The 27,280-nt window shown below is 42.5% G+C and overlaps 1 protein-coding gene across 1 annotated transcript in view; it reads right to left on the reverse strand.

The window, feature by feature from the left end:
- The window catches only part of LOC145403296 (uncharacterized), a 76,491-nt gene that overhangs the window by 37,385 nt on the left and 11,826 nt on the right, over window positions 1–27,280 (reverse strand). Inside the window, exons 2-3 of the mRNA XM_080275101.1 lie at window positions 20,293–20,450; window positions 3,522–3,618 (exon numbers count right to left, since the gene is read on the reverse strand). Of these exons, the coding sequence (XP_080131227.1) occupies window positions 3,522–3,618; window positions 20,293–20,450 (255 nt within the window). The remainder of the gene's footprint in view (window positions 1–3,521; window positions 3,619–20,292; window positions 20,451–27,280) is intronic.

Genomic DNA, 27,280 nt, shown 5'->3' on the forward strand with positions numbered 1-27,280 from the left:
TCAGTGAGATAATACATTGTATGTGAACATATAGTGATGTGATATTGTTGATGGAACATTCATATATGTATTGAAAAGCAATTCTGGCCGTTAGCAATCGTTGGGCCTTGGAGCCAGACACATGGTCAGTGTAGCGGGGTTGCACCACTCCACCCCCCCCGTAGGCCGTATGGCGTGAGTGGAAATACGTATATAAATGAAGCCAAGGCATAAATATATATTGTGTGAAACATACTGTGGATGGCTTGGTGAAATTATGGAGCCAGCAAGCGTTATGTGTGGCATGAAACAGTGTTGTGAAGGGGCAAACCTGAAGTTGGGAGGGAGAATTACCGGTGTTTTTAGGGCTGGAATTATTGTGATTCTGATAGTGTAAATGCGTATGGAATTGTATGAAATATACGTCAAACAAGCTGCGAGTTTCCGTGAACGAGTGTGGTGTGTGCTAAAAATAGCGTTGCCTGATACTCTCAGGGAGCAGCTGACTCACACACACACTACATAACTCCTTATCTTCAAATCCCTGGTCTAACTGGATCAACACCCCTGGAGGAAGTGAGTTCTGCAAATTTTGTTGATATATGTAATAATCTATTACCATTACCTCTCACACTTTCAGACAAATATCCATTTTCTCCTACAGATTACACATGAAAGAAAGTAAATCTCCACAGCAGTAACTATAGAAGAGTTATGTTTATGTGTAGTAGGTTATAACAATAGAAAAAAACATCCATGGAAGATGTAATAGTCTGTACAGATAGGGGAAAAAGAAAGTTAGTAGCATAGTCTTCAGGCCGGTGTGCGAGGAAGAAACAGTGTGTGTAAAAGTTGGTAGCGATCGGAAGAGTAACCTCACTTTGTCGGCCAATTACTCGAAAACTATTAGACTTATCGATTTCCTGTTACAACCATCATCAATACCACTAAATTCTACGTAAGATCAATACCAGAATGTAAGCCTTTGGTAGCGTTTTGGGGGTAAAAGGCGAGAGAAATGTTTTTGTTCCTAGCGGTTGTTGTGTGACATGACAAGCGCTCGGAGTAATAACATCATTTTGTCGGCCAGTTGCTCGAAAACTATTAGACTTATCGATTTTCTGTTACAACCATCATCAATATCACTAAATTCTATGTATGATCAATACCAAAATGTAAGCCTTTTGTAGCGTTTTGGGGGATAAAAGGCGAGGAAATGTTTTTTTCCCCTCGCGTTTATCAGTGACATTCGCTCGGAGTAATAACCTCACTTTGTCGGCCAATTACTCGAAAACTATTAGACTTATCGATTTTCTGTTACAACCATCATCAATACCACTAAATTCTACGTGTAATCAATACCCGAATGTAAGCCTTTGGTAGCGTTTTGGGGGTAAAAGGCGAGGGAAATGTTTTTCCTCGCATTTGTTATCAGTGACAAGCGCTCGGAGTAATAACCTCACTTTGTCGGCCAATTACTCGAAAACTGTTTGACTTATCGATTTTCTGTAACAACCATGATCTATACCACTAAATTCTACGTATGATCAATACCAAAATGTAAGCATTATGTTACGTTTTGTGCGATAAAAGACGGTGGAAATGAGTGTCTCTTCCCGGCTGTTACCATTGAGAAAGGCTCGTAGTAATACTCTCATTTTCTCTGCCAATTACTCGGAAACTATTGGACGTATCGATTTCACGTTTGAACCATGATGAAGAGCAGGAAATTCTATATATGTACAATACATAAAAATGTAATATTTCTCATAAGAATTCGTGGTTACGTAGACGGGAACATTGCGTACGCCATGCGCGCATCACGAAAGTCAATCACGCACGGAGTGCCTTGTACCTTTTTTCGATTTACTCGAGAACTATGAGGCGTATGGGGTTTTCCCGTCACAGTGGGAAAGCTGGATAATGGGGGCATATTACTATGTAATAAAAACGTTAGGTCCCTGGGAAAACTTAGCTCTCAGAGGTCAGTGAAAATTTTTCGAAAATGGCTCTCAGTTTTTGACCATTTTCTCGAAAAGTATACATCGTATCTAAACCAGATTGGTTTCGTTAGAAAGCTGATGAAATTCTCTATGAAAAAATATTAGATCATTTTCCTGTAGGATGGAAAACATTCAAACGGTGATGTTGGGAAGTCAAAAATGTTTACTCGACATGCCTTCCAGGGCTCATAACTTTCTGTGCTGTTGTTTTCCTGTGTTTTGGTCATGTTTATCAGATAGAACAAACATCCATGCATACCTGGACATAGGTTTCATGGGAATACATTGATTTTTTGGGGGCGAAAATAAGGCAAGAATGTGTTTCATTCGCTCAAATTTGCTCAAATTTGCCGCGCGCGCGCTCACCGGCCGGGCGGCTTCGTAGTCGAAATTCCGGGATCAGAAAACTTATTGAAACTTATCGTGCGCGAAAGGGTTAACCAGCAGTACCCAAAGGAAACAACGAAGGAAGAGGTACTGGGGACTTTCTTATCCGACGAGAATACAGACCAAGGTTATAACAGCCGGCTTGTTTTTAACGGAGGGAATTGGACAACTCTCACAATTGTTGTATAAAGTTACTGTTGCATGAAATTTGATGAGCCTTGTTTACGAGGAAGAAATGAGTCTTCTTGTCCACCAGTCAAATGTATCGTCTACTCTGATTATACCTGGCCATCAGCTGAGCTGAAACGGGTTTAGGATCTTTGGCATGCGTACTGTATTAGCATATACACAAAATGCACTACGTAAAGTCACAACTGTAACAACATGAGCTAAGTAAGTCACAACATGCGCTAAGTAAGCTGCAACATGAGCTCAGTTAAGTCACAGCTTGAGCTTGGTAAAGTCATAAACTGAGCACAGTTAAGTCACATTATGAACTCAGTAAAGTCAAACCCTGAGTTCAGTAATGTTACAACATAAGCTCAGTAGTCACAACATGCGCTTAGTTAGTCGCAATATAAATTCTGTAAAGTCACAACATGAGCTCAGTAAAGCCACATGATTTCAGTATAATCACAACGTAAGTTTATTAAAGTCACATGAGCTTGATAAAGTCACAACATGAGCACAGTAAAGCCACAACATGATTTCAGTATAATCACAACGTAAGTTTATTAAAGTCACAACATGAGTTTGATAAAGTCACAACATGAGCACAGTGAAGTTAAAACAGGAGCTCAGTAAAGTTACAACATGAGATCAGTAAAGCCACAACATACAGCATGAATTCAATAAAATCACGACATGAACGGGGTAAAGTTACAGCATGGGCTCAGTAGTCACAACATGAGCTCAGTTAGTCACGGCATGAGTTCAGTAGAGTCACAACATAAGCTTATTACAGTCACAACATGAGCACAGCGAAGTCACAAACTGAGCTCAGTCAGTCACAGCATGAATTCAATAAAGTCACAACATAAGCTTAGTAAAGCCATAATATGCACTCAGTAAAGCCACAACATAAGCTCAGTAAAGCCACAACAGGAGCTCAGTAAAGTCACATCATGAGCTCAGTAAAGGAAATAACGTTACCTGGCTTCACCCCACCGGCCATCAAACCCCCGGCCACCCTAGGCACCAGATCACATAACTCTTTATACGTCCGACCCCTCCCGGTCTCAGCATCAGCCTGTGCACATAGCAAAGAGGAAGAATTTGAATTATGCCTATCAACAACACGAGTGTCATTAAAGTAGGTAGTTAGCATTTTCTAGGTCTCACTGAAGAAAATATTACAGGGCTGGACTAAAGGTAATACTACTCTATATGTCTGGTCAGTCCACTCTCAGCATCATCCTGCCCACGTACTGAACAATGATGCCTTTACTCTAACTTGGCCTAAAAATCTCCCCATCTTAATTGTTTAGTTGTAATACTTAGCTAAAATGAAAAAAAAAAAAAAAAAAAAAAAAAAAAGCATTCGGGAGCAGAATGCTAATCGCCCGCCAGAATAAGCTGTTGGGCAAGTCCAAGATTTTGGCCATATCTTGAGGTGAATGGTATGTAGGGGGACTGCTGGGCTTTGATAGCAGGCTGTGAAGCCTATGCCCAGAGTCGGACACATAAAAAAAAAAAAATGAAAGTTTGATGTTGATAGCTCAAGCCGTTCATGAGATATAATGGTGATAACTCTTCTTCTTCTTCTTTTTCTTCTCCTTTCGACTCTCCCCTTAGGGGTCGCCACAGCGGATCACCCGTCTCCGTTTCCATCTTACTCTGTCTTCTGCATCTTCTTCACTTACATCTACTGCCCGCATGTCCTCCTTCACTACATCCATAAACCTTCTCTTTGGCCTTCCTCTCTTTCTCCTGCCTGGTAACTCCATTTCCAGCATCCTCCTCTCGACATACTCCTCATCCCTCCTCCGCATATGTCCAGACCATTTCAGTCTCGCCTCTCTAGCTTTGTCCCCAAACTGACTTACGTGCACTGTCCCTCTAATATGTTCATTTCTAATTTTGTCCAACCTCGTCACTCCCAGTGAAAAATGCAACATCTTCAATTCTGCTACCTCCAACTGTGGTCATAATTGCAGTCGATCAATTCTGGTTGACTTTTGGCTGCCATTTTGGTGACCTTGACCATGACCCCGCTTGCCCAGCTTCGAACTCGGCCAAGATATTGGCTATATCTTGATACCCTGATGATTTCATTTTGATAATTCAAGCCAATCATGAGATATAACGGAAACACACACACACACACACACACACACACACACACACACACACACACACACACACACACACACACCAAAAGCTCCTGGACTTCGTGCAAGAGTTTTTCCTAATGCAACATGTGAGGGAAACCACCAGAAAAAGAGGACTTGATGTACCTTCGGTGCTAGATCTAATATTTACTAGGCAAGAAAATGATATTGACAGTTTTATATATCACCCTCCACTCAGCAAAAGCGATCATGCAGTACTAAATTATAACTTCAGGATAGCATATGACATAGTTAACAGCAATGACAGTTACAAAAAGAGACTAAACTATAAAAAGGGAAATTATCAAGACCTAAAGAAGTATTTCTTAGAAGTTGATTGGGAAAATGAGCTTAGAGGACAAGATTTAAATGCTGTATATAAAAGATTCTGTGAATTTTATGAAATAGGAGTCCAGAAGTACATCCCACAGCACAAACAAACAGAGAAGAAAATACAGAAATGGTTCAATACAGAATGCAAAAAATCAAAAGAAAGAAGAGATTTTTTGTGGAATAGATACAGAAGACACAGTAGTGAAATGGCGTATAATAATTACAAACAGGCAAGAAACGATTATACGAGAATAAGGAGGGAAGCCCAAAAACAGTTTGAGGAGGATATAATAAATAAAAGTAGTGATCAATCAAAGCTGTTTTACAGCTACATCAGAAGCAAAACCAAAGTAAAAGATATAATACAATCCATTACGGACGAGGGAATCACTTATATACAAGAGAAAGATATTTGTGAAGCACTAAATAAGAATTTCCAATTAGTTTTTACAGAAGAAAAAAATTTCGAGAGGGACTATGTGGAACATGCGTGTCCACACATACTACCAGATATACAAATAGCAGAAAAAGTAATACAGGAGGAGTTAAGTAGATTAGACAGAGGAAAAGCAAGTGGTCCTGATGAAATTTCATGTTGGGTACTGCGAGAATGTGCAAAGGAGTTAAGTATACCATTATTTTTAATTTTCAAGAAATCCTTGAGTCAAGGTAAACTACCTGATATTTGAAAAAAAGCAAATATTGTCCCCTTATTCAAGAAAGGAAATAGACAAAATCCACTCAACTACCGACCAGTATCACTGACTAGTGTTGTAAGCAAGGTATTAGAAAAGCTTATAAGAAAAGCTTGGGTAAATCATCTATACAGTATGATAACGGAAAGACAGTTTGGATTCAGAAAAGGAAAATCATGTGTTACTAATCTGTTGAGCTACTATGACAGAGTAACAAACACAATACAGGAAAGGGAAGGATGGGTGGACAGTATCTATTAAGATTTCAAGAAAGCTTTTGACACAGTACCACACCAAAGACTTTTATGGAAACTGTACCATCAAGGAGGAATTCGAGGCAAACTGTTTTGTTGGAAGCAAGACTTTCTCATAAAAAGAGAAATGAGGACACTACTAAGAGGAAACTACTCATCATGGAAAGAAGTGACTAGTGGAGTACCACAGGGTTCAGTGCTGGCACCAATCATGTTTTTAGTGTATATAAATGATATAAACAGTAACACTGGAAATGAGAGCTATCTGAATATGTTTGCAGATGATGCAAAAATACAAAGGAGAATTACTAACACAGACTCTTGTAAAGAGCTACAAGGAGAATTAAATAAACTTCATGAATGGAGTAGTACATGGCAAATGGAATTCAATGTGGACAAGTGTCATGTAATCAAGTTTGGTAAAAGTGGAAAAAGACCTGATTAGGATTATAAGTTAGGAAATAAAACCCTATATACATCAGAAAGAGAGAAAGACCTAGGTGTGATTATTAATAACAGACTATCTCCGGTTGACCACATCAGCGAGAAGGTACGGAACATATATACTCTGCTTGCAAATATGAGAATAGCATTCACATACATAAATGAAGACATGCTAAGAAGGATAATAACATCATTCATGAGACCAACCCTGTAATATGCATCAGTAGTCTGGAGTCCTCATCTCAAAAAACACATAGACAAGATTGAAAAAGTTCAAAGGGCCGCTACAAGATGGATACCAAGCTTAAGGGATCTAAGCTACGAATAAAGACTAAATAAACTGAATCTACCAACACTACAGGAGAGAAGGAAAAGAGGTGACATGATAATGCTAATAAGTGCATATCAGGGAAGGAGAAAATAGACATAAATGATTACTTAACATATGGAGAAGCATCAGCAAGAGGACACTGCAAAAAACTGCATAAGAAGAGAGGTGATAAAGACATAAGGAAATTCAGTTTCCCAAACAGAGCAATTGATCAGTGGAATGCACTACCGAATGAAATAGTGTGTGCCAAGATAATTCACAAATTTAAAGATATGTACGATAAATATGGTTTAAGACACGGGACAGTACGAGCTTGACTCATTCCTGTAAAGATACAATTAGGTAAGAAAAATTAGGTAAGGTAAGAACACACACACACACACACACACACACACAGAGGAAGGCAAAAACATTATCGCTGTACCTTCTAAAGGCAGGCGATAACTAGAATATGATGCTGGTCATAAAGATGTCCTGTGGAAAGAATTCAGAGCCACTGCATTGTCTGTTTCTCCCAATTTGCTATGGAAAATAAACTCCAAAGGGACGAGAATCTGTTCCAGGTTAGCGCAAAGGACTTATAGTAGATTAAATGTCTGACTGCTGAGTTTCTCATCTTGCGTCAGCTGGTATAAAGGTAACAACGCTCCCTTGATGTTAGCCCTACCCCATCCTTCGACATACCCAACCTGCACATACAATCAAGGGAAAAGATCGACACTGGCGACTTTGCTGTAGGTATAGATAAACACTTTAAACTGGTTATGTAGAATCGTATTGATTTTTTTTACCCTAATGGGCAGAGGCTCTATCATCAAGCGACATATTGAATGACTAGGAAACTGGTGCTGGTGTCTAGATGATCCTTTTAATAATGTAGAACCTCTTCCTGATATTCATGAAATTATACGCAGGGTTATAAGAGTCTTGAATTTGGCTTTCTTTTAATTATTTTTTCTTCAAACAAGTTTTGCGAGCTTCTAGCCCTTAGTTCCTTCTCCCTTGCATTGAAAAAAAAAATGCGTGACGAACTTCACTTACGACTTCAAGGATGTAAGACACACACTATAATGAGCAGCTATCTAATTTCTAGTCGGGCTGAGACGAGGCTGATTATAGTATTGTTGATAATCACAGTAGAACAGTGACCTTGGCCACTGAGATAATGATAAAAATGTGCTTTGTTGTTGCTAGAAAAATAAAGTGAGGAGAGAGAAAGATAAAACCATGTCAGCAATATTTTCATTGAAGAAGAGAAACTGAAAGTGATTCATCTTTATGCAAGAGAATGTCTTGATCCTGAGTAGGCAGTATTATAAGTAGTAACATTTATAATCAACCCGGCTCATTATGCAGCTTTTATTCCTAACCTCGAAACAGTAATTCATGACTCTTATTAGGAATTTGTAACACATTTCACGATGTGTTGCTGAAAACACTCTATATATCAAATACAGAAAAAAGCACCAGATATTCATGAGACAGTGGTCCTCTTTGACATTTTACATTTAGAAAAAAAAAAAAAACTACGGGTTCATAGGTTAATATTACCTATTAAATTTTTAGAGGCCAGATACACCCCACCCACTGCTGTACTCTCAAAAACTAGTGTAAAGTCCACGCTCCTCTCCTGACTATTGTCTCTGTGGATTCATAGATGTTTGGATGTAACGTAGTGGATATGTGTTTTTTATCATTTATCTGTGAGTGATAATATGCACCATTGTGCACAGCCTCTCAGTCAAGCATCTGTGAATCCAGCAATGAGAAAGAGGCAGGAAGAATGAGAGGGGCTATTGAGTATTTGACTGTACAAATTCCCAGTTATAGGCTATGTCTAGTTCAGCTAAAAGTTCTTGGGTATATTGTACAAAGCTTTGGTTGCAAGTGCAGATGAACTTCTCTTTAATTCAATGGTCTTACTGAGTACCATGGCGCTAGTGAGAAGTACCTTCGCGTATTGGCACCGATTTAACTGGGCGATGGAGCTGTCTGGTTATACAAACGCCATTTTACTTCACTGTCCACGGAAAGAAGATGGTGTGCTGCAGAAGGAAGGCAACTTCAGCTGCAGTTCACCAGGTTTACGTTTCACATGAACCTAGGGCTACGATTACTGCTGCCACTGAGTACCATCATCAGCAATAACACTTAGGTTGTAAAAATGTTTGTTGGAAGTGTTTTATTTGAGTCTGAATTAAAAAAAAAAAGTAGAGAGTAGGCTGTAGTACCAGCCGATCAGGCTTCAATAAACTTTTTCCTGATAAACTCCCAATAAACTCATTCCCCAGGGGAATGTGAATGCCGGTGATAGGGAGAGCTGGAACTCCTGTTTCACTAGCTACTAGAGTATCTGTCCATTCCCTTTTGCTGACCTTTTCAGTGTGACACTAACATGGAGGATAGACCAGCACACTCTCCCAGACACTTTCCTTTAACTATCTCATTCACTACTGTACATGTGTTTTACGTATCACACAACATAACCCACTACATTACAGGGGTTGACTCCAGCCAGGACATGCAGCCAGAAAACTTTGCCCATGCTACCTAGACCTAGTGGCAGACTTACTGAGGGGAGGCGTGACGCTAGTTCCGCCAGCGTAGTTTTAGGGGTCAGGATAGGATTGGGCCTGGATCTTTGCTAGAGGGTAAAGGTCAATGTGGTTTCCAGGATGTCGATTCTGTCCAATAGTGAGAGAGGCCTGAACCTGGGATTAACGCCCCAGAAGGTTGCCCTATCAATGGGTGTATAATGGCGAGGCAGTTACACTGCAAAGGCGTGCTTGGAGGGCGTCCCTGTGGCTGTCCTGGCAGGGTGCCCTGAGGCCACTGCCACAGCCACTGGTCACGGCTGTAGGCTATGAGTCCCAGGTCCCATGCCTGAACTTGGGACTGTGCGGATGGGTGGTGCCTGTGGTCTGTCTCCTTCCGTTATTAACCCGCGGCGTCCCGTCGACGTTCTTTAACGTCCACACATTTTGTCACTGCCAATCCCATCGACGTACATAAACGCGAAAATATTGCAAGGTCCCTAATTTGCACAATTTTCAATTTTCGCGAGTCATTTTTGGTACGTATACACGTGACACCTTCCTCAACAAGATGCCAGGCAGGAACAATCCCTTACCCAGCATGACCTCCTTCCCCCCCCCTGCATGCCATTGTCTCAGCAATTCACCTGTTATCAGTGACCTGGCTAGTATAGCCATGTCATGCCACGGTACGAAATTCAGGGCCAGAGTGATTCCCCAATCAATGACAATGTGGAGGACAAACTTTACATAGCATTAGAGGAAGAAACAGTTAGAAATGATGATCAGGTAATGTGGCAAAAAAAGGTCAGGTATTAGTGAAACAATGCTTATAATGCCTATATTACTGCTTGAAAACCAATATACTCTTGTACTACATATAAATTCGTACCAAGTAAATAAATAAATACCGTTTATGAGTGGTGTGAAATAGTTATCCTCCCATAGAACTCGTTTTCTTTGGTGCCAGCCTGATAGAAAACCCAGTAAGGTAAGGAGGTACTCCTACCTGTAATGAGTACTTTAAACCTCAGGTGAGCGATTTCTCTATGAATTTTCGATGTTTCTCACCAAAAGCGAAGGTTTGAGCCAAAAAAAAAATTTTCCTAAAATGGTCGGGATTGGGGGGAGTCAGTGGTGGAAAAGTGGTCGGGATGGGGCGGGTTAATGCCCACCTTACAAGGCAGAACGATAACGTTTCAGCCTACCTGTGTGTGTGTGTGTGTGTGTGTGTGTGTGTGTGTGTGTGTGTGTGTGTGTGTGTTCGTATTATATCCCATGAACAGCTTGAGCTATCAACATTAAACTTTCAGCGTATCAAGATATTGCCAAATCTTGGGCGAGTTCGAAAATGGCACTGGGGGTCAAGGTCAAGGTCACAAAAATGGCTGCCAAAGGTCAACTAGTTCTTATCGCTCGCCTTTAGCACCACAATATCTCACGAACCACTTGAGCTATCAACATGAAACCTTCAGGGTATCAAGATATGGCCAAGATCTTGGACTTGGCCAAGAGCATATTCTGGCAGGCGATTAGCATTCAACTCCCAAATGCCTTTCTTTCATTTTATTTTGTCTTGCCGATTATTATAAAGAAGAAAAATGAACGCAAGCTTGAGGAAACTATATCAGCCAAAGGGATCAGAGTGGCATCATGGAATGTGGGTAATTTGAGGAGAGCAAGAGAAGTAGTCGAGGTGATGAGTAGGAGGTGGGTGGATGTTGGCTGTGTGCAGAGGTTTGATATAGGGGAGGATCAGCCAGCATGATTAGCGGGAGGAACTGTCGATACTAGATCCGAGTTTTTTTGGCAGGGTAGGGCAGATGGATATGGCGGTGTAGGTGTGTTGATCAAGGAGAAATTGGTGGAATACGACTGTCATGAATGTAACGAGAGTGAGTGAGAGGAAAATAGTAGTAAAAGTTTTTGTTCTCGCATTTCCATTGATATCGACGTATGCTCCGCAGGCTGGCTTAGATGATGAGGAAAAAGATCGATTCTGGGGTAACATAATAGGTGTGGTAAGTGGTGCAGGGGATGATGATACTATAGTTTTGGGAGGGGACTTAAATGGTCATATAGGTGAAGCAGCTCAAGGGTATGAGCGGGTACATGAGGAACGCACATATAGTACAAGAAATGAGGAAGAGGAAAGAATGCTTGAATTTGGGGAAGCACTGAACATGACTGTGAGCAAAACTCATTTTAGGAAAGGAGAGAGTCGGTTGATTACATATGAGTCTGGGAGAAACAGTAGCCAGATAGACTATTTCCTGATCAGGAGAGCTGATAGGATGTTGGTGAGGGATGCTAATGTTATAGGGAACGAGGAGTGTGTGCAGCAAAACAAGTTACTGATATACAGTATGAGGGTGCTTAAGGATAGAGTGATGAAAGAAAGGACCTATGCACGTAGGAGGAAAATTTGAAAGTTGGAAAACCAGGCAGTAAGGGATGCCTTCTATAGCAAGATGAATAGAGTGGTGGGTGAACAAGGAGCTGTTGACAGAAGCATTAAGGAACAGGACAGTACATAGTTTTTAAGAACAATCTCCTGAAAGTTACTGATTCAGTCTGTGAATGGACAAGGGGCCCCTCAAGACTAAAAGTAACTTGGTAATGGGATGAGGGTGTAGAAGCTGCAGGTAAAGAGAAAAGAGGCTTCTCCGAGAAAGGAAAAGAGGTGATAACAAAAAGGAAAACTTGGCTGCCAAGCATAGGGCTAGAAAAGTGGTTTACAGGGCAAAATCTGAGTGGCAGAGACTTTTACTGGATAACCCATATAGCGTGGAAAGGAAGAAAATGATATTTAAGGTGGAAAATCAAATGAAGAGGGAAAACAGGGGTAACAAAGATGCGCAGTGAGTAGGGAATGACGAAGGAAAGGTCGTGGTGAAAAGTGCGGACAGTAAAGACGCCTGGAAAGAGCATTATAACCGGTTGTTGATTGAGGAGTTTGGCTGGAACAGGGAAGGTTTGGAGCCTGCGGGTCCAGTGTTTGGCCCTTGGCCTTTGATTGACGCTGCTACTGTGAGCAGGCCAATAGGCAGGATGCAGGTGGAAAAGGCAGCAGGTGTGTCTGGGTTGACTGCTGAGGTGCTGAAGGCCTCAGGTGATTTATGAGTGGGGTTAGTTACTGACTTGATAAATATTAATATACATGACTGAGTTGTCCTAGACGACTGGCTGAAGGGTGTGATTTTAAATGTGTACAACGGGATGGGTGATGTCCAGGAAAGAAGAAATTATAGAGGCATAAAACTTTTGGACCAGATAATGAAGGTAATGAAGCGAGTTCTAGGTGTGATTAGAAAAAGAGTGAATATTGATGAGATTCAGTTTGGGTTTATACCGGGCAAAGGGACCAATGTCATATTTATTGTTCGACAGCTACAGATAAAATATCTATCTATCTATATACCTAGGCTGCTTCCCCCAAGGAAAGGGAGGTAGCCGAGACAGGACGACACACTCCCCATTTATGCATCCATTCAACACATTCATTTGCATCTTAGGCCCAAAGGGGAGAACGGATAGATCCTCACCGCACCACACTGCACAAGGGTCAACTGCGCAATGCAATCAGTGACATCCGCAGCAGGGCCCGACAGCAGAGCTGGTTTACCCCTGCCACATCATAACAGACTCATCCCCTTACCCGCACCTGACCTGAAATAGCTGATCAGACCAAATGCGGGAGAATATCACCTCAGGGCTGCGTCATCACTTATTCATTCACAATTTCTCTCCACCCATTTCTGTCACGCACAGCCACTCTTCCTTGCTCAACAGACATCCCTCTCGCATCCAGCGCTCTCTTCACACTGTCCATCCATCCTATTCGTGGTCTTCCTCTTAGTCTTACACCTCTCACATCAGCTCTAGTTATCTTTTTCACCAATCGCTCATTTTCCATTCTCTCCATATGCCCAAACCATCGCAACACACTCTGCTCAGCTCTACCAGCCATCTCCCCAACACCTCCAGTTCTCCTTTGCACTTCATCATTCCGCACTCGATCCATACGCGTCACTCCACACATACTCCTCAGACACCTCATCTCCATTATATTCAAACTTTTCCTCTCTGCTACACCCATATTCCATGTTTCAGCCCCATACAATGCAGTCGGTACCACAACACCCTCATAGAACCTTCTCTTTACATCCATTCTAAGCGAACGACATCTAAACACTTTTTTCATTCCTCCCAGCATCTTTCCTACTTCATTTATTCTAAACTTCACTTCTGCATCTATTCTTCCATCCACAGCAACATGTGACCCTAGATATTTAAAACACTCTACCTCCTCAAGCAACTCGCCATTCAAAACTATATTCATCCTCCTACCATCTACCAACCTCGTACACTTCATCACTTTACTCTTATTCTCATTTACTTTCAATTTCCTCCTTTCACACACCCTTCCAAACTCCTCTACCAACTGTCTCAATCTCTCCTCTGAATCAGCCACCAGTGCAGTATCATCTGCAAACAGCAGCTGCTTCAGATTCCACTCTCCACCATCAACATTCACCAGACTCAGACCTTCATCTAAAACTCTTGCATTCACCTCCCTTACAACACCATCCATGTAAATATTAAACAACCAAGGCGACATCACACATCCGTGTTGCAGCCCCACTCTCACAGGAAACCAGTCACTCACAGCATTTCCCACTCTTACACATGCTCTACTATTTACATAAAAACTTTTCACCCCTTTTAATAACCTACCATCAAGTCCATACAATCTTAAAACAGTCCACAAAACCTCCCTATCAATACTATCATACACTTTCTCTAAATCCATAAATGCCCAAAACACATCCTTGCCTTTCACTAAATACTTTTCACACACTTGTCTCACCGCAAATACCTGATCCACGCATCCCCTCCCTCTCCTAAAGCCACACTGCTCATCACCAATCACTCCCTCTGTACCCTCTCTAACTCTCATAATTAACACTCTACCATACACCTTACCTACAACACTCAACAGACTTATACCCCTAAAGCTAGTACATCCATACTTATCACCCTTGCCTTTATACAACGGGACCACACAAGCACTTGCCCAGTCACTCTGAATCAGCCACCAGTGCAGTATCATCTGCAAACAGCAGCTGCTTCAGATTCCACTCTCCACCATCAACATTCACCAGACTCAGACCTCCACCTAAAACTCTTGCATTCACCTCCCTTACAACACCATCCATGTAAATATTAAACAACCAAGGCGACATCACACATCCCTGTCGCAGCCCCTCTCACAGGAAACCAGTCACTCACAGCATTTCCCACTCTTACACATGTCTACTATTCACATAAAAACTTTTCACCCCTTTTAATAACCTACCATCAAGTCCATACAATCTTAAAACAGTCCAAAAAGCCTTCCTATCAATTCTATCATACGCTTTCTCTAAATCCATGAATGCCCAAAACACATCCTTGCCTTTCGCTAAATACTTTTCACACACCTGTCTCACCGCAAACACTTGATCCACGCATCCCCTCTCTCTCCTAAAGCCACACTGCTCATCACCAATCACTCCCTCTGTACCCTGTCTAACTCTCATAATTAACACTCTACCAAACACCTTACCTACAACACTCAACAGACTTATACCCCTAAAGCTAGTACATCCATACTTATCACCCTTGCCTTTATACAACGGGACCACACAAGCACTTGCCCAGTCAACTGGCACCATACCTTTCACAAAGCACACATTTAACAATCTTACTAACCAGTCAACAATAGTCACTCCACCACCCTTCAGGCATTCCACAGCACACCCATCCATACCTGCAGCTTTCCCTGTTTTCATCTCCTTTACTGCCTTCTGCACTTCCTCCTTCGTGATCAAAGACTCATTCAACTCTCCCAACACATTTATTCCTTGCACCCTTCCATCCGCCACAAGCTCAGCCATCCTTTCCTCCTCTACATTTAACAATCTTTCAAAATACTCTGCCCATCTCTTCCTTACTGCATCCATCTCAATTAACATCCTTCCATCCTCTGCTTTTACTCGTTCTTCCTTCCCAGACTCTCCCTTTCGCACCCTTTTCACCTCCTTCCAAAACATTTTCTTATTCTGTTGAAAATTCTCTGTCAGCCACCTACCCCATCTCTCATCTGCTGCCACTTTAGCATCATGCACAGCCCTTCTCGCCTTATTCCTCTTTTCCTTATACCTCTCATATGACATCTCCTCCTTCCTCTGCAGCCACACTTCATATGCACGTCTCTTCTCAGCCACAGCCATACTTACTTCCTCTCACCACCATTCACTTCCTTTTCTTACACCACCACCCACACGTCTCACACCACACACCTCTTCTGCATGCCCCACCACAGCACTCCTAAATAACTGCCATTCCTCCTCCACACTGCCATTTTCCCGATCTTTCGCTGCGTTCCACTCATCTTTCAATTTCTCTTGATACTCTATCCTTTTCTCTCTTTTATCCAACTCACTCACTTTCAAAACCTCCCTGCCACACCTAACTCTCCTAGCTCTCACCCATCTCTTACCTACTCTTAACTTTCCCTCCACCAGGTAGTGGTCAGACATACCTCCACCCTCCTCTCTCAGAACTCTCACATCCAACAATCTTCCTATTACATTCCTAGACACAACCACATAGTCCATCAAAGCTCTATCAACAACCTTCCACCCTCCTGTCTCACCCATGTATACTTATAAATATCTTTCTTCTCAAACAGCGTATTTCCAATCACCATCTCTCGCTCAACACACATCGCTATCATTCGCTCCCCATTTCCATTTCTTCCAGGCATACCATGCATACCAACTACACCTTCAACTGCTACATTTCCCACTCTAGCATTCAGATCTCCCATCATTACCACATTCACATTCGCTCCAAAACTCTGCAGACACTCATCAACATCATTCCAGAAAGACTCCCTCTCTTCTTCATCCCTTTCACTACCAGGCCCATATGCACTCACAAACACCCACAACTCACGATCAAATTTCGCTTTCACCCACATCAGTCTCGATGACACCTCCTTCCATTCAATCACACACTGCTGTACTTCCGGACTCACTAACAAGGCCATACCTTCTCCTGCCCTTCCTCTATCAACACCTGACAATCTTCCATTCACACTTCCAAACATAGACTCACCCTTCCCTTTCATCTTCGTTTCACTCAAAGCTAACACATCCAACTTTCTTCTCACAAAGATTCTCCCAATCTCCTCCCTTTTAGCCTCAATCGTACTACATCCACGCACATTCATAGACCCAATGTTCAAGGTACGGGGATAACTCCATCCCCTATCCCTTTCTCTGGCCTGTCTCTTTTTAGGAACTAAAAAACAGAGGAGGGGGTCCCTAGTCCCCTCACCCTGCCCCTTTTAGTCGCCTTTTACGACACGCAGGGAATACGGTGACAGTATTCTTCCTAACACAACCTGGCCGCGGAGTAGTAGTATCACCCCATAGTGCAGCCAGATTGTGTCCTCCCCGCCACAGGGAAAGAAAAGGGATCTGTACTTTGTTTTTGTTGATTTGGAGAAGGCCTTTGATAGAGTCCCTAGGGAGGTGGTGAAGTGGACAATGAGAAAGCTTGGGATCGAGGAGTGGCTGGTTTGAGTGGTTATGGCTACTGTATGTATGTGAATGTTCGCACCCAACTAAAAGTAAATGGAGATTTGATTGACGAGTTTTCCGTGAATGTTGATGTGCATCAGGGGGTCAGCCATGAGCCCCTTGTTGTTTATCATGGTGCTTGAAGCCCAGTCACGTGACTTCAGAAATGAACTTCCATAGGAGATGTTGTATGCCGATGAATTGATGTTGATTACAGAGGATGACAGGGAGACAAAGGAAAGATTTAGGATATGGAGACATGGTATGGGGCTTGAGAGTAAATGCAGATAAAACAAAGATGATGGTATCTAGGGATGGTGATCATGTGCAGTTTACCAGAAGGGCATGGGAAGTAATTCCATCTTCTGCAGTTTTTGTGATAAATGTGTATATAAGAGATGTAGTGGCATTAGAGGTAGACTGCCAAATAATGCTGATTTCATGTGTGTGGCGTGTTGTAGAGAGCAAGTGGAGCTTGTCAGGCGTGAAAGGATTAATCTCACCGATGAGCGTCTTGAGTGTGTGGAAGAGTTTTGTTATTTGTGGGACATGTCATGTGCTGCAGGTGGGGCTGCAGCTAGTGTGAGGAGTGCCTGGAAGAAGTTCAAGGAGCTGTTGCCTCACCTGATATACAGAGGGCTCTACCTCCGTGCTAGGGGATCTTTGTATGCGCCGTGTGTTAGGAGTGTAATGCTGAATGGTAGTGAGACCTGGGCAGTAAAGGAAGAGGATATTCGCAGGCTCAAACGTACATATATAACACTGAATAGGTGGATGTACAGTGTGTCCTAGAGTGCGAGGCCTGGGGGGGAGGGGCTAGGTTTACGATGAAAGAGTTAAGAGGTAGGATAGGACTGGAAGGTATTGGTGTTGTGATGAGTAGAGGTAGACTGAAATGGTTTGGGCATGTGGAGAGGATGGGGGATGACATTTGGGTGCAGAAAGTGAGGAGTGTTAACTATAGGGGTAGGGTTGAGCGAGGCAAACCGAACAAGACCTGGGAAGAGGTCATTTAGGGTGACCTCAGGGATAATGGACTGAATAGGGTAGCACAGTGCCAGAAAAAGATTACTGCGGCTCTATTTCCATTCCATTACAATTTTGCGCGACTTGCGTCATATACTGTCTTTAATCTCTTGGTGTACAACTCACCATTCAAGACAGAGAGTTGAAGATGGAGAGATGAAAATTTTAAGCCAAGTTTCACGTAACTCGGTGCCAGAAAAAGAATTTACTGTGGCTCTTCATCCTTTCCATGACACTTTTCCGTGACTAGCATCATATTCTGGCGTTAATCTCTTGTTATAACGCAACATTCAAGATGGACAGATGACAGTTTTTGGCCAAGTTAGAGTAACAAGAGAAGAGTATATTTGGTTTAGTCTTGCTACCTCCAGTCGGCTTTAATCTGATTCTCTTGTACTGAAGGGGATGATGAAGGTTATATCTAAGCCCTCCAGTTCCAAATGTCTCTCCTGAGTTTAATGAAATCATCGAAAGATGCGAATAGTAGTAGTAGTAGTAGTAGTAGTGGTAGAAGCAGCAGCAGTAGCAGCACCAGTAGTAGTAGTAGTAGTAGTAATAGCAGTAGTAGTAGTACTTGTTGTTGTTGGTGTTGATGTTGTTTTATGATGATGATGATGATGATGATGATGATGATGAGGAGGAGGAAGAGGAGGAGGAGGAGGAGGAAGAGGAGTTGCTGTTGTTGTAATAATAGTATTAGCTCTAGTAGTAGAAGTAGTAGTAGTACTACCACTGCTACTAGTAGTAGTAGCAATAGTAGTAGTGGTAGTAGTAACTGTTGTTGTTGTTGTAGTTGTAGTTATCAAGCAAAACAGATTTGAACGTGAACCTAGTGGACTGCAGGCTAGGGCTGCCCTTCACTTCACCCAACATCCTCCTGTAAAGGGATAGGAAGCGCACTGAGGGACGTATATATGTACGGGCAACTCCACTGCCTGGTCATACTAGTTCCACTACTTGAAGGCTCTCTTCTCTTACACCGAACGCAGGAGTAGAACAAAAACTGTGCGTCTCAGGGGTGCAGTCATTAGTGCAAAGTCAGGTATTATCAGGGTCAGGTAGAGAGGATGGTTATGTTATGAATCTCTTACACACACACACACACACACAGCCCTTCCCTCCCTCACCTCTTTCTCTCTCTCTCTCTCTCTCTCTCTCTCTCTCTCTCTCTCACACACACACACACACACATACACACACACACACACACACACACACACACACACACACACAGCCCTTCCCTCCCTCACCTTCTTTCTCTCTCTCTCTCTCTCTCTCTCTCTCTCTCTCTCTCTCTCACACACACACACACACACACACACACACACACACACACACACACACACACGGCCCCTTCCTCCCTCACCTTCCTCACCCACACCCACACACACACACATACAGCCCCTCCTTCCTTCAGCTTCTCTCTCTCTCTCTCTCTCTCTCTCTCTCTCTCTCTCACACGCACACAATACACACAAACACACACACACACACACACACACACACACACACACACACACACACACACACACCTACCTAATCACCTACATACTCACAAACCAATAAAAACGATACTCGGAGATAAAACACATATATATGGGGCGAGTAATCAGATTTAACCTCGATATCTGTATGAGTTATCGCCATCAGCACTAGGGTCTGCCAGTGTAAGACTTTATCGTACACTCACTGTAATATCCTAGCGTAGACCAAGTGACCAATGGATGGATAAGAGTGAGGTTGCTGTGCGTACTTTTTCCCGTTAAGGCTAATAATTTTGCGTGGATAGTGTATGTAATATTTTGAACAATGCTTCTTCTGTTGCATTAACTATGAAAAAAAATAATAATAAAAGCAGGCTCAAGAATTCATTGAAGTCATCTGTTGTAAAAGGCAGAGATGGAAAAGTTTCAGATACTTTTTGAAGCGAGCGTTCATATCAAGGCATGAAATCAGCCACACTTCAACCCCTACTAGGTTAGGACGTATTCTTAAGTGTGCCATAATATGCTGGGTAATAAAGGGTAATACAAGCTTATCTTGTATACACCAATAAACCTCCACTGGACTTAAGCTTTCATCTTACAGCACCTATTTTCACAGGACATATTCTCTTCTGCTTTCCCCAAGCTCCACAACAATTCCTGTTCATTCCATGCATTTCTTGTCCCCTTAGCCCATTTCTTTACACCTTCGACACTTTCATCTCAAACTACTAATCGCACAGCACCCATATTCACAGGGTATACTTTTCCCAGGTCCACCGCCAACAAAATTTCCTACACCCGCACACCTAGCTAGGCTGTCTGAGGTTAGGAATGTCCCTATGATGCACAACAACTCACCACAGCAAGGACGTCTCCATAGGGCTTTATCAAGTCCAACATGTACACGGCGAAGTTGATGTTGGGGATGGGACAGAGCGGACCAGGTCCCTTCCACTCCAACACTTGGGACTCTCCATCCGTCCCTCTTCCCTCCTTTCTCTCACTCATTCCCGCTGCTGAGGGAAAGAGAAGCCTTAAATTAATACTTATCAACTTCATGAGGGTCATTAAGGCATTTTTTTTTCTAAGTCACATTTTTTCCTTACTATTGCACCCACTACAATTGATGTTATGCCCAGGTCACCAATTGTACTCTTGAGCGAACAAAGTCAACGGGGAAACGAACTGTCCCAGAGTATGGTCGGTCCGAAAATCGATCTCTGGTTCTTGCTTTTGTGAACTGAACGTATTAACTAATGCACCACCGGCTAGGCAAGACGGGGTGGAGGGATCAGGGAAAGTATTAAAAATGATGGAAAAAGAAAAAATAATGACGTCTCTCGAAAGCTGAGTGATATCCTCTTGCTTTAAGCAAAATAATATACATGGTGTTCTGTAAATTGCACCTTCATGTCTTTTGTGTTGCAGGAAGGGTTCGGTTTGCTGGTGTGGGGAGCGACGATATCGAAGTTACTTTGTAAAATATCTAATCAATCATGCACTGGGGACGACGCAAAGAAGCAGACGCTATGAAAAATAAAAAGATTTGTGGGTAGTTGAAAATGAAACAGGGTAGACATTGGTAACGCTAATAATAGTGGCGATAGTGATGAGGATGAGGATTGCCAGTAATGATGACAGTGGAGGTTAAGATGGTGATGATTTTGGCATTGAAATTGATGATGATGGTTGTTATGAGGGTGATAGTGGTAGTGATGGCAGTGGTAGTGGCGATGATTATGGTGGTTGTGGTGGTGGCAGTCGTGATGGTGGTGGTTGTGTTGGTGGTAGCTGTAACCGTAAAAATGATGACGATGGAAGTGATGAATGTGGCTGTTGTGGTAATGAATGTGATGAGTAATGATGACAGGGCAGCGGTACTAGAAGTGGTCGTTGTGGCAGTGATAATGATTATGGCGACAGTCATGATGGTGACAGTGGTGGACAAACATCCGTATTCTCGCTGCAGTAGATATCGTAGCTCATTGTCCTTTGCATCATCATCATCATCATCATCCGGACCTCCTGTCTCATCCAAGGGCAGGGTGAGGAGTAGCAATGTCCAGACAGCACAAACTTGCCCAATCCAAATAGGAAACACTTCCATTCACTCATCTTTCAAAGCCCCCGGAACCCTGGCCCTACCGGATAGGCCAAAAAACAGTCACCACATTCTGCAGCTTTACCCAAAAGTATCCGATTGAGTCAATCCGGACGCTGCCATGCTCACAAAGGGTGCCAAAATCCCTGATCTTGCATTTCTCCTCACACCATTCATCCAGTCAGCTCGATCTCTTGTCAGTCCCCTAGCCTCACCGACTTCCATACCTCTCTTCCTCAGACACTCATCCACCATGTCTCTCCATCTTCTTGGCCTACCTCGCCTCCTCCCTCCATCAAATTCGCTCAGATATACCTTTTTCACCACTCTATTGGTATCCATTCTTTCCACATGACCATACCATCTCAGGACACTCTCTTCGATTCTGGTGTCCACCGACTTCCCCACTCCACACCTTTCACGAATCACACTATTTCGTATCCTATCCACCCTCTGTACTCCATATACATTCCTCAACAGTTCCATCTCCACTGCTCTTACTCTTGACTTTTCATTTTCATGCCACACCCATATGTTAGAGTTGGCACTAACACTCCCTCATGTAAGCCTCGTGCAGCTGCAACACTCAAGCCTCTGTTTCTTATCAAGGCATTCATTGCACCAGGTACTTTTCTTCCTTGTGTCACTCTACTTTCAACTTCTTTTGCACATTTTCCTCTCTTTTCTGTCACTGTACCCAAGTATTTGAACTCTCTCACCAATTCCAGTCTCTCTCCATTCATTGTGACATCACACTAGGAGTCCCTTTCTCTCTCAGTAACCATCACTTTACTCTTCTCTGCATTTACTCTCAAGGCACGATGCTCACAGACATCAGCAATATGCTGCACTAGTCTACCATGTTCCTGTCCGGTACTTGCAAGCAGTACTGCATCATCAGCATACAACAAATTTGGGATACTCCATCCATCACCATTCATTACCAACGCCATCCCTCTCTCCATTACTAGTGTTTTCACTTCTTTCATCACCCCATCCATATATAGGCTACATTGAACAACCATGGGGACATCACACAACCTTGTCGCACACCCACACCGATCGTGACCATTCACTTAGACGCCCATGAACTCTTACACATGCTTCGCTACAATCATAAAAACTCTTGACAGCACCTAGCAGCTTACCATCTACATCTTACATGCGCAGAACTTTCCACAATCCCACTCTGTCTACTTTGTCGTATGGTTTTTCCAGATTCATGAAAGCCATAAACACGTTATGGTCCTTCTCACAAGCCTTCTCTGCTATCTGTCTCACTGCAAATACTTGATCCACACATCCTCTGCCACTCCTAAAGCCACCCTGTTCATCACTCACTAGGGCTTCTGATATCTCTCTTACTTTCTCTATAATAATTCTTCCATATACCATCCCAACCACACTCAATAAACTTATGCCACGATAATTCTTGCACTCACTTCGCTCACCTTTATTTTTGTACAGGGGCACAATCACAGCCTTTTTCCACTCTGCAGGCACAGTTTCACTCATCCGTGCCTTCTTCATATCTCCAGCAAGCACTTCATTCCACTCTTTCCACTACACTTAAGCATCTCTGCATACACCTCATCAACCTCATCAAATGTCCTTTGCAAAACTCTCTCTCTCTGTCTCTCTCTCTCTTCCTTTTTTTTTTTGGGGGGGGGGAGGGGACACATTCATGCCATCTTTTGCGGAAATCAATACACACTAGTCCGATAATTAAAGACCACCATCATTTCCAGAACAGAGAATGGTCTCGACACAGCTACGGTACACCGACATAATTCTGTGCAAAGTGGCATGATGATTAATACAGACAAGAACACATGATCCTAAGATTTGTGTTCTTGTATTGTCTGACCTTTAATCCCATAAATCCCTCTGAAGGCCTAAATCCAAACAATGAAAATGCTATCTATCTATCTATCTATTGCCAGACGCCTCAATCCCGTTTGGGGTGGCCACAAACAAATCGCCTCCAAGTCGCCCTGTCCCCCACCATTTCACTGCCCTGCTCCCAACTCACACCCCCCTCTCTCATATACCTCTCCACCCCATCCCTCCATCTCATCCTCGGCCTCCCCCTCCCTCTTCCCCCCTCCACCTCACTCACATACACTCTCTTCGCCAGTCTTTCACCCTCCATCCTCTCCACATGGCCAAACCACCTTAGTGTGTTCCTCATAACGCTTCCTATCACATCCACATCAACACCACAACGCTCCTTTATATCCTCATTCGTCAGCCTGTCTCTCCATGTAACTCCACAGGCTCCTCTTAAATAACTCATTTCCACTGCTCTCACTCTTGACTTGTGTCCTTCCAACAATGTCCAAGCTTCACTTCCGTACGTTAGAGTTGGTATCACAATACTGTCATGTAGTAACTTTTTCACTTCGATGCTCACTTCCCTGTTTCTTATCACTGCTTTCAAAGAACCAGCAACCTTTCTTCCCTGCTGTACCCTTTCAAGCACTTCACCCTCCAAACCTCCACCCTTACTCATCACACTACCCAAGTACTTAAACGTACTCACATTTTCCAATTCCTCACCATCCAACCTCGCTGTACATTCACTGACTTCACCTCTCTCAAAGACCATCACTTTACTCTTCCCTACATTCACCTTTAGATTCCGTTTCTTACACACTCTCCCAAACTCATCCACCAAGCCTTGCAGCTCCCCTTCGTCTTCACTCAACAACACAGTATCATCTGCAAACAACAGTACAGGGAGTTTCCAAACACTATCCTCTCTCACCAGGGCCACTCCAACATCCACTACCCTACCTTGTACCTCTTTTATTACCCCATCCATGTACAGATTGAACAACCATGGAGACATGACACATCCCTGTTTCAACCTAACTTTCAAAGAGAAAAATTCACTTAGTTCACCATCCACACGCACTGCAGCCTTCGCACCATCGTACATACTCTTCACAGCATTCAACAACTTCCCATCTACTCCATATATTCTTAACACTTTCCACAATCCTTGTCTATCCACCCTGTCATATGCTTTCTCCAAATCCATGAAAGCCGCATACAACTTCTTTCCCTTCTCTAGAAACTTTTCCACTAAGGATCTAATAATGAATATCTGATCTACACAATGAAAATGCTACCTTGGGATATTTGCCAAAGAAGCAGTTGTATCAAGTCTGAAAAGAACTGATGAAGAAAGGACGGAATTTCGGCATATTCAAATTTGTTCAGAAGAAATACAAAAAAAAATATATATATATATAAAAAGAAAGAAAGCTGGAAAATGGAATATGATCTCCATCACAGAATCGAAATAATAATTTAAAAAAGCACAAATGAGAACAGTAAGATGTATTATGCCAAGTAAATAGTTAACGAGCAGGTGCTTATCCCAACGTGAATGAGACACAGGCGTCTAATAGAAGTTGTCAAGCTATTTTAATATATTTAATAAAGCTGTAAGTTTGTTTTTCTCTATACCCAGCAGCCCTGCAATGTCCATACTTCTGTTAATGTCATAAGAAAGTGAAAAAACGAGAGAACTATAACAAACTTACTGTACGATTTAATTACTCCTTTTTAAGATGACCTGTGTTGAAGCTGAGATGCTAATTTAGTCGTAAAGTGAAAAACGAATGAGGAATGAAAACTTACTATGTGGAAGAACAATTAATCATTCTCATTTAAGATGACTTATGTAGCGGCTGAGATGATGTCTGGCTACCTCAGTGAGCAGCAGTGAAAACAGATTCTCTTCCATACAACTTGGCCTAAAATCGCCATCTCTCTATGCTGAGTGCAGAGTTCTAACAATACGAGTACATTAACAATAGAATATGATGCCAGTCACGAAGACGCGTTTTGTAGTGGATGTAGAGTCATGACATTATCCTTCACTACCAGTACTAAAATAAGGTGTAAAACTTCGAAAATATAGGCCAAGTTATAACAAAAATATAGTAGGCTTTAACGAAATTATGTGGAAGAGAAGTTGATCAGTTTTCAAGGATACTAAGTGGAGGTGGAGGGGAGGAGTGGATATGCTGGCAGAAAAGAGGTAAAACTTTGGTCGTTTTTCACCAACTTGGCTCAGATTTTCGTCTATTTGCAGTTTATTTATTCTGCGGCTCTACAATATTTTCATAGCACTTCTTCGTGACAAGTGCCCTTCTCGAGTGTTAGTCTATGTGGCTATAACTAAGGCATTCTTGATGGAAAGAGGGCAATTGTAGGCCAGCCAGAATAAAAAAGAGTATAGTAGCCTTTAATATACTTACTATGGAGAGGGAAGGTTAATCGGTTTTCAGGGATGCTTCGTAAGGGTGATGATATGTGAACAGCTTGGTGGAGGAGCGATAACCTGGTCCACCCAACCTTCTCTACTGATATGAGGAGGGTAACTAACAGCACACACCTCCCTTCCTTCCACCCCTCTTTTCTTTCTCTCTCTCTCTCTCTCTCTCTCTCGATCGATCGATCGATCGAGCAGCTAGGTAGAGGTACAAAAATCTCCACTCAACGCTCATGCTCCTATGATTCATTTTCATTTAATAATAATAATAATAATAATAATAATAATAATAATCCATCCATCCATCCATCATCTAATTCTAAGTTGCCCCATGAGGAGCGTAGGAGCCCGGGGCTAGGAAAGTTGGTCCTGGCATTTAAGATGAGAGTGAATAATAATAATAATAATAATAATAATAATAATAGTAATAGTAATAGTAATAGTAATAATAATAATAATAATAATAATAACAATAGTAATAAAAATACATTTAACATTCTGAGGCACCTATGACTCACCCTCAGCTAAATGATTGTGTTGACTATATTATAATGCTAGATTTGATGCGTACATGAGAGGGTTACCTTGATCTCGCCCACGTTAATAATAGTGATAGTAGCAGAAGAAGTAGTAGTAGCAGCAGCAGTACTAGCAGTAGTAGATGTTGTGTTGTTGTTGTGGCCCTAAGTTCGCCAGAAACGTAAACCCCCTCAACAGCCCACCATCCTCCTTTCTCGGGAGAGGGAGGATGTTCAGAGACGTTGTTTATTATCGGGCAGTGGAGCCGATCGTTTATATCAGTGCCACTGTAAGAAGGTGTCCCTTTCCAAAGCCATCCGCGTTAGTAAAGTGGCATAGGAAGGAGGGACCGAGCTTACACTGGGCCATTGCTGGTCTCGTTGCTTTAGAAGATTTTGCAACATTTCAACATTGATTTGTAGTGCATGTTACACCTCAACTCTTCGCCTTCATGTGGACGTATTGTTAATCTACATAAGCTGCCGGTGCTGGGAGAGGGAGACCTTCTCGTGGTGGCACCGATAAACTAAGGAGGCTCAACTGCCTTGTTATACAGATATCCTTCAACTACTTCCCTGTCCCCCCAAAAGGAGGAGGAGGATGGACCGGGGCTACTAGTACAACAACAAGAACTGCTACTATTACTACAACGACAACAGCAACAAGAACTACTACTTCTGTTGATCCCCCACTCGTCACTTGCAGGACAACTCAAACTCCTGGGTGATTTTACGGATATGTATTTACACAGGCTGAACACAGATCTTGCCCCCACCACGCCTGCCTTGTCTCTCGGCAGAAAGCCGGCCCGCTCCTAGCTCTCCCTCTTGAAAAAGACTATGTAAGCAGAATTTGAACTAGACCAGACTTTAGGTAAGGGATATAGGTCGCGTACACCCTGTTGAGAACACTTACAGACTACTGATAGAACATACATACAT

The sequence above is a fragment of the Coenobita brevimanus genome, chromosome 60 (assembly GCF_032717465.1).
Source record: "Coenobita brevimanus isolate Jiangsu-jjx chromosome 60, ASM3271746v2, whole genome shotgun sequence".
In the NCBI taxonomy this organism is placed as follows: domain Eukaryota; kingdom Metazoa; phylum Arthropoda; class Malacostraca; order Decapoda; family Coenobitidae; genus Coenobita; species Coenobita brevimanus.